This window comes from Triturus cristatus, chromosome 6 (assembly GCF_964204655.1).
Source record: "Triturus cristatus chromosome 6, aTriCri1.1, whole genome shotgun sequence".
In the NCBI taxonomy this organism is placed as follows: domain Eukaryota; kingdom Metazoa; phylum Chordata; class Amphibia; order Caudata; family Salamandridae; genus Triturus; species Triturus cristatus.
The window spans coordinates 1,875,392,009-1,875,399,768 of record NC_140589.1 but is presented as its reverse complement, the minus strand read 5'-3'; the positions used below and the strand labels follow the sequence as shown (position 1 = coordinate 1,875,399,768).

Here is a 7,760-nt window from a genome sequence, read left to right as displayed (position 1 = left end):
GCTTATAAGGGATCCTCAATGTTATCCTACGGGAGGAGTAGGCCTCAAAGTAGTGAAAAAACAATTTGGGGAGTTTTTCATTACCATGACATGTAAAACTTAAAAGTGCATGTCCAACCTTTTAATTACACAACACATAGCCCTATGGGCTACCTAGGACCTAAAGTATGGATGCCTTATATGTAATAAAAGGGGAGCATAGGGCTTGGCAAGGGGATTAAATGCCTAGTCAACATGACAGTGCAGCACTGCATTCAGGCTGCAATGGCAGACCTGGGACAGGTTTTAGAGTGCTACTTAGGTGGGTAGCACAATAACTGCTGCAAGAAGTTGACCTGGTATATGCTGTCCACTAGTTATAGTGGGCAGCTTATACCAGTCCAAACAACCCCTTATTGGTTATAGGTTAAAGACAACCTTTATTGAAAGCTATCCTAGTGGTAGCTATGGAGAGCAGCCTTCAGGCTAAGTCTTAAAGGAATGTAGCAGCTTGTTTTACCAATCTATAATCTCTTGAATGGCTAAATGAAAGACAATCACACCAGGTATATATATAAAATATATGTATTTATTTCTAAACACACCCTCCTAGTCTGTTTATGAGACTAGAGGTCAAAACACATAAGCTGCACTTCAAAATATGACAGTAATAAGCACAAATACACGTCAGGCCCTAGGGGCGAGCAAAACCATATACTAAAATAGTGGTATAAGAACCACGACTTGACTAGACACAAGGCCTAGAGCCTGTAGAATTGCTGGGACCCCAAGGAACCACCCAAGGTAGTGACACAGGGGAACGCGAGGGGACGTGAGCTCCAGTTAGCTTCTATGGGAAAAGTCGCGGTTAGATTTGTAAAGATTAGGGACACTTAGAATCGAACTAGGACCAAACCCTTTGGGACTTAGGAAGTTCAAGGGCCAACACCCACGGGAGCACTGGAGAACTTGTGTTACCTCACCCAGGGAATCCGGGTGCATAGGTGTCAAATGGTGTTGGGTTGCGTTGTCGATTTCAATGGGAGCTGGCAAATAAGTGCTGCTGCCGGGAAGATGAGAAGTGATCGAAGAGATCCAAGCCTGGATTGAAGATGAGAAGAACCTGAAAGCAGAGGGGACAGAGTCTGGGTCACCCAGAAGGCGATAGGCGGATGCCCAACGATGTTGGGTGATTTCAGGTGAAGAAGGTGAAGCTTGACTCTTCAGCCACGAGGACAAGGAGGTGTCGGGGATGACCAGGAGCTGGATTCGAGTTGTCCCACAAAGGATGTCGAGTGCTGCAGCATTGGTGCCCAGATTGGACACAACAGGCCTTGGCAACAGCAACCCATGCAGAAACGAGAAAGATGCTTTGGTGCAGACCAGCAAGGTCTATGGGACTCACCACTTGGTTGGGAGTCAGGGAACGTCTGGGGGCAACCAGGGAAGCCCAAGGAAAATCAAAGTTACCCCCTCAGGGACCCACCAGTCAATGGACCAGGGATCGTGAAGGGACCTCAAGAGGAAACACAAAATGGAGGCCCACGGGTCACTCGTGGTGACTAGGCTGACAATCTTCAGTAGATCTGCTGCTCGATGTTGGGGCTACAAGTAATCCCAAGCACGACTTCCAGAGACGTCAAGAAGTCAATGCACTTGCAAATGTGCACGGTGACCAGGAGTTCTGGTTCCATGGTACTCACGAGGGCTGCGGGTCTCAGCTATGCTGGGGACTCGGGTCTGCCTCTGAGATGTCTGGAAATCCTCTTCCTGGGCTGCAAATACTTTGGAGGCCGGCGGGAGCTTCAGAAATGCAGACTAGCAAAATGCTTCATGTGTGCCTGCCAAGCAGGGGAGTCACTCCTTGACCCCAAGTGAGATTTCTTCAGTCCTCTAGTCTTGAGTAGAGCATCGAAGTTCCAGGATTCAGCTTCAGAGTTTTGTCCAGGGATATCGAAAGTTCTGGTTACAGAGGTTCCTTACTTATACCTAAGGAAGGGGTTGGACTAGCACTGGGGACTCACCTATGAAGGGTTTGGAAAGAGGGGTGGCTACACCTATTTCCTTTGTCCAGTTTTACACCAGAGCAGGTGCTGGAAGCCCCTGAACCGGTTTGAGCTAGACTGTGCACAGGGACACCAAATGTGCCCCCAGTGCAGGACTTCAAAGCACTCAGAGAGTGCTCCCAACCAGCCCCAATACACATTATCCTGTGTGGGAGGTGGTTACACCTCCCTGTGACAGGAAACCTATTGTCCAGGCCTCCCCTGCTGGAGTTTCAGTCAGCAGCAGGAGGCCAGACTTGTGTCTGTGGCTGCAGCATTCATTTTGTGACGTCAGGGGTCTATTGGATTTCTACCGGGTATACCAGTGCTGCCATGTCTCTCCCTCTTGAATGGTGGGATCATACTCCCACACCAGTTACTAGTTACCAGTTACTGGTGTGGGGGTATGATTCCAAGGTGTTTGACACCAAACACGATATGTTTCCATACAGCCAGTCCAAAGTTAGCTTTAACCGTTTAAGATATAATGCACTTAAGAGTATATGGTCAGGCTGCACCACTGACAACCCCGGAGAAGAGATTCTGAAGGCTGCAGAGGGGCTCAGCTCATGCCTGGGCACCCTCTCACATATAACCAAGCACTCTGCTTTCAGGATTGTTAAGGCCTGCCATAGTAGTGACTGATAGGTTTGTATGTGCAGTGATAGGTGAGGTATAGTGAACCGATACCTCAGTGAGGGCTGCATGCACCACCTTACCCAGGCTGCAGTAGCAAACCTGTGGTGTCATTTTGGGTGGCTTTCCAGGGCTGGCATAATACATGCTTCAGCCCCTGTTAGGCCTCTGGGCTATCTATGCCCTGGGTACATAGTATACCATATACTAGGGACTCACAAGGGTACCTCAGGATCCAATCTGTGGTGTACCTAAAGTACATGGAATAAATGTATAAGAGAAAGCAGATAGGCTGGGGACCTGAATAGCAGGTTCCCAGCCAAACTAGGACAAAAACCATCAAAACACCAGGAAAAAAGTGGGGGCAACCATGTAGTCAGATTCCACCTTCCTACAACTGCTACATGCCCACTGGTAGCATTTAATTTACAGGGATATCATATATTACTCTACAAGGGACTTACAAGTAGATTAAATATGCCAAAGAGGTATGTGTAAATCAAACCATATTTAGGGAGTTTGCAACTCACTTTAGCACTTGTTAGTGGTGCACAGAGTCCTAAGGCAAGCAGAAGCAAAAATCCAACATAAATTGGAAGCAAATAGGCAAAATGTTTGAGGGAAGATTACCCTAAGGCTGACAGATCTAACAGTGTGTTATGTTTGAAGTGTATAGTGCTAGATCCACCTGCAGAGGTGGGATACCATTTTTTTCTACCTATACAGGTGGGGTGCCATGTGGGAGATGTGTAGGAACGTATGGTAAGATATATTTGGATCCCACAGATTCTGGAATGTTCCCTCTCAGAAGTGTTAGGACATTTGGATTGGTGTTTTTAGCCAAAATTTGAGGCCTGCAAGGAGTTCAGGGTAGGAAAACCTCATGACATTCACACAAAGTTTTACTGCCCTGAACTCCCCCAGTGTGTAGTTTTCAGAAATTTGCATGCTTGATAGCTTTCCCTGGATGCCTGTTGAGCTAGGGCTGACAATGTACAGCTGCCCAAATTGCAAAAGAGGGTTGGTTTCCATTGGAAAATTGTGATGTGTCCATGTTGTGTTTTAAGGAACGTGGTGCAGGAGTAAACTAGTTAACCCAGTTGAGACCGGGTAAAGTATAATAACAAAAACAACAATATCTCAACCAGTAATCATTATAATAGGTGCATAAGTCACTGAAGGAGGGAAACAGGAGACCAAGATTATGGGTAAAGGTTGTTATTCAACAAGTAGTTATAACAGCACTACATTACAATTGGATTAGAGTAACCAAAACAACCAATTGTGCACTGACCGTGCTTGGTGTAAGTGATAAGTGCAGTGACACAAGTGATATAAACACAGTGTGAGACGGCGAAGGACTATAAGAACAAACTATAATAAGGGATCAAATGATGTGAATCAAGTTAATACAAAAATAATTAATCTTTTGTTAATTTCCCGTGGTAGCCATAGGTTACGCTGTAATGTCGACGGCTTTCGACCTTATCAAGTAAAGGTCATCATCAGGACAATGGTTACAAATGTTTTGGTAGTGCTGGATGCACGAGGCGAGTCTATCACGTATGGTGAGTCAATCACAGAGGTAATTAACAGCGATCAGTATCGTTGATTGCTAAGAGAGGGAATTATCCATGGAACAGCATCGCTTGGTGCTGTAATAGTGCTGTCCGTGAAGTAGATCGGCAGCAGCGGTTATTAGGTACCGTGGCTCAGTGATGCCTACGGGTCACAGCGTCAAGGAATAAATCAGGGGAGACGAGTAATGGCATCCACAGCGGTTAAGCGGTGGTAACTTGGCGCTGTGGTAATGCTGTCCGTAATGTAGATCAGCAGCAGATTATTGTTTGTTCTTATTGTCCTTCGCCGTCTCACGCTGTGTTTATATCACTTATGTCACTGCACTTATCACTCACACCAAGCACGGTCAGTGCACAATTGGTTGTTTTGGTTACTCTAATCCAATTGTAATGTAGTGCTGTTATAACTACTTGTTAAATAACAACCTTTACCCCTAATCTTGGTCTCCTTTCTCCCATGTTGTGTTTTAGGCACTGTAAATGTATGGGCGCTAGTCCCAACCCACACAAGTCCTTTTATCAGGAGACATGTGGAGCTGTTGGGTGGTTAGAAATTTGTGGATCCATGCAGATTCTGGATCTTAACATCTTGCATGATGTAACCTATGGGAACAAGGAGGAATAGGATGTACAAGGACATTGGGATGATCCATTTTTCAGTAATGAAAAGTGCATTGATGTTGCGGTAAGTGATGAGGTTTATGTCTGGAGCATGAAGAATGTAGTACTGCAGAGAGTGTAAGTTGAAGAGTGTGTGGTGTGGGTGTTAACAAGATGTGTGTCCACTGATTGCGTCTATCCGATCAAATACTACCTTTATGCACAATGTATTTCGTAAAGGTTTGTCTTTCTTTTTCTATAGCTGATATGAAAGTGGAGTCCTTGAAAATGGAAAATGGAAGCTTGATTACGGAGTTCCTACTCATTGGCCTATCTAAGGATCCGACTGTGAAGATTTATCTCTTTGTGCTATTCTTGATTGTATACATGTTGACTCTAATTGGAAATATGTGCCTTATCACAGCTTGCATCAGTGACATTCGGCTTCATACTCCCATGTACTTCTTCCTAGGACAACTTTCCTTTGTGGACGTTTGCTTTGCAACTGTGATTGTTCCAAACATGTTGGCTCAGCTTCTTGGTAGGACTAGAATCAGCTTCACTGGCTGTGCAGCTCAGATGTACACTGCGGGGTTCTTCGGGATTACAGAATGTGTGCTCCTTGCAATCATGGCATATGATCGTTATGTAGCCATCACATTTCCCCTGCACTATACAGTCATCATGCGCTTATCTATTTGTTTGACATTAGTATCCTGCTGCTGGTTATTTGGCAGTGTGATGGCATTCTCAGTCACATTTGTTACACTACGGTTGCCAGTATGCAGGTCTAAAATTAATCACTTTATTTGTGAGTCCCCAGCTCTTCTGAAGATGGCATGTGTGGATACCTACGACACAGAGATGATAATCTTCTGTTTGGGAATCTTTATACTTTTGATACCAAGCCTCTTCACTGCAATCTCCTACATCCGAATCATTATCACAGTTATGAGAATCCGCTCCTCCGAAGCCAGATTAAAAACGTTCTCCACATGCTCCTCCCATCTGATCGTTGTCACCATATTCTACAGCACCACCATCTACATGTACATGAGACCAGTGTCTAAAAACTCTGGAAATTGGGATAAAATGATCTCTGTATTTTATACTGTGACCCCACCAATGCTCAACCCCATTATCTACAGTCTACGAAATAAGGATGTGAAGATGGCTCTGAAGAATGTTTTCTTAAGGGCACATTTGGAATTCACATCTTACTTATGTTCAGCAGCCATTCAGAAGATTTGTATTTGAAAATAAGTAGTAGGATTGTGAAATAAAAGAAACCCTTGAGCCAACTCACTTAGGCTACATTATGAGTTGGCCAGGGATAAATCACTGATGACCGCAGATTATACAGGGTCAAAGAAAAAAAGGTGGAACATGATTGCAAATTACATTTAACTTGCATCATCACTGAGTGTACATCATGGATTACTGTAGAATGTAATTAAAAAATAAAAAATAAAATTGGTGGGTATATGTTTTGGTATCCTCCGGATGATCATGAAAATTCTGAGCATAATCCCAGAGAACTCAAGTAGGACGGTGGTACAAGCCTTGGTGGTCTCGAGACTCGATTATGGCAACTCGCTATACCTTGGGTCACCTAAATACGTCACAAATAGGCTACAGGTTTTTCAGAATGCGGCAGCTAGACTGCTTCTCAAGATACCTAGCAATCAGTCAGTCAGAGCACCCTTGAGAGAGCTGCACTGGCTTCCCGTGCAGACCAGGATCACATTTAAGTCGCACTGCCTGGCACACAGAGCCATGCATGGTAGAGGCCCAGTTGTGCTATGAACTTTGATCTCCTCCTATTCACCCCACCGCTGTCTCAGATCAGGGTCGAATGTTTTGATGTGCACTACCAGAATTATGAGATTAAGGTGGAGTGGCAGATCATTCTCTCACATGGTGCCCAAACTCTGGAACAGCTTGGACCCAGAGTTGCTAATGATCAGAAACGAACAGTCTTTTAAAAAGAAACTTAAGACCTGGCTGTTTCCCTAACTCTAACTTCAGATCGCTGCCCTACCGGTTATAGCACTGGAATGCCTGCGGGTAGCCATGCGCTCTATAAATCCGGTAAACCTAAACCTAAACATAATAGCAGGTCAGGAGACTCTAGGTACATGTTTATGTTGGGTATTGTAAAGTTAGTGTTATTGATAATGAAAAACGAAGCTCGTTCCCCAAAATATTAAGACATTTACTCATAATGTGATATGAACACAAAGCAGGTAGGGATAGTCTGATGATTTGGGCTTACACATATTCCTGGTGGGCTACTAGCAAGTAGACTACTATTAACCCCTTCAGTGCCCATGACGAGCTGGACTCGTCATGGGCCGCGGTTGCGCTGTGCCCATGACGAGTCCAGCTCGTCATAGACCCCGCCCGCTAATGCAACGGCCGGCACAGGGCGGGGAAAGGGGCGGGCACTGAAGGGGTTAACAGTAATGAATTTATGCCCAGTTCTATTAACAGGCGGTTGCTATTAAAGGGCGTGAGGGGTGTCGACCTCCCACCCTGGGGGAAAAGAAAAAGATGAAAAGACCGAGCAGCTGTAAATAAATTGCTGTACTGTGAGGAACTAGTGTTAATCCCTGTCTTAAGATGGCTGCCCGTGTTACATTGCATAACGCATAATACGTACTCCTTCCGGATGAAACAGGAAGTGACGCGATCGCGTAAGCACGCAATGAGGATATCCGACATAACCGGATATATAAGAGAGGAAAATGAAACACCCTAGATACGCCACTATCGAGGAGTCCGTAATAGCAGGGAGGCCGTTTTATCTTGACTAGGTAAGCACCACTGAGCATTCTAATTGACCGAGCTTTCCTGTTACTCTTTAATGTAAGACCTGAGCGTCAGCGGTAATTTTTGTAGGAAAATGTAGCATTCATAC

General features: G+C 45.0%; 1 protein-coding gene across 1 annotated transcript; it reads left to right on the top strand.

Moving 5' to 3' along the window:
- The first annotated feature begins 5,128 nt into the window (after window positions 1-5,128).
- LOC146822261 (olfactory receptor 2D3-like) lies at window positions 5,129-6,097 on the top strand. The gene has a single exon (XM_085610003.1). The coding sequence runs from the start codon at window positions 5,129-5,131 to the stop codon at window positions 6,095-6,097; it is 969 nt and encodes a 322-aa protein (XP_085466129.1).
- Window positions 6,098-7,760: the final 1,663 nt, after the last annotated feature.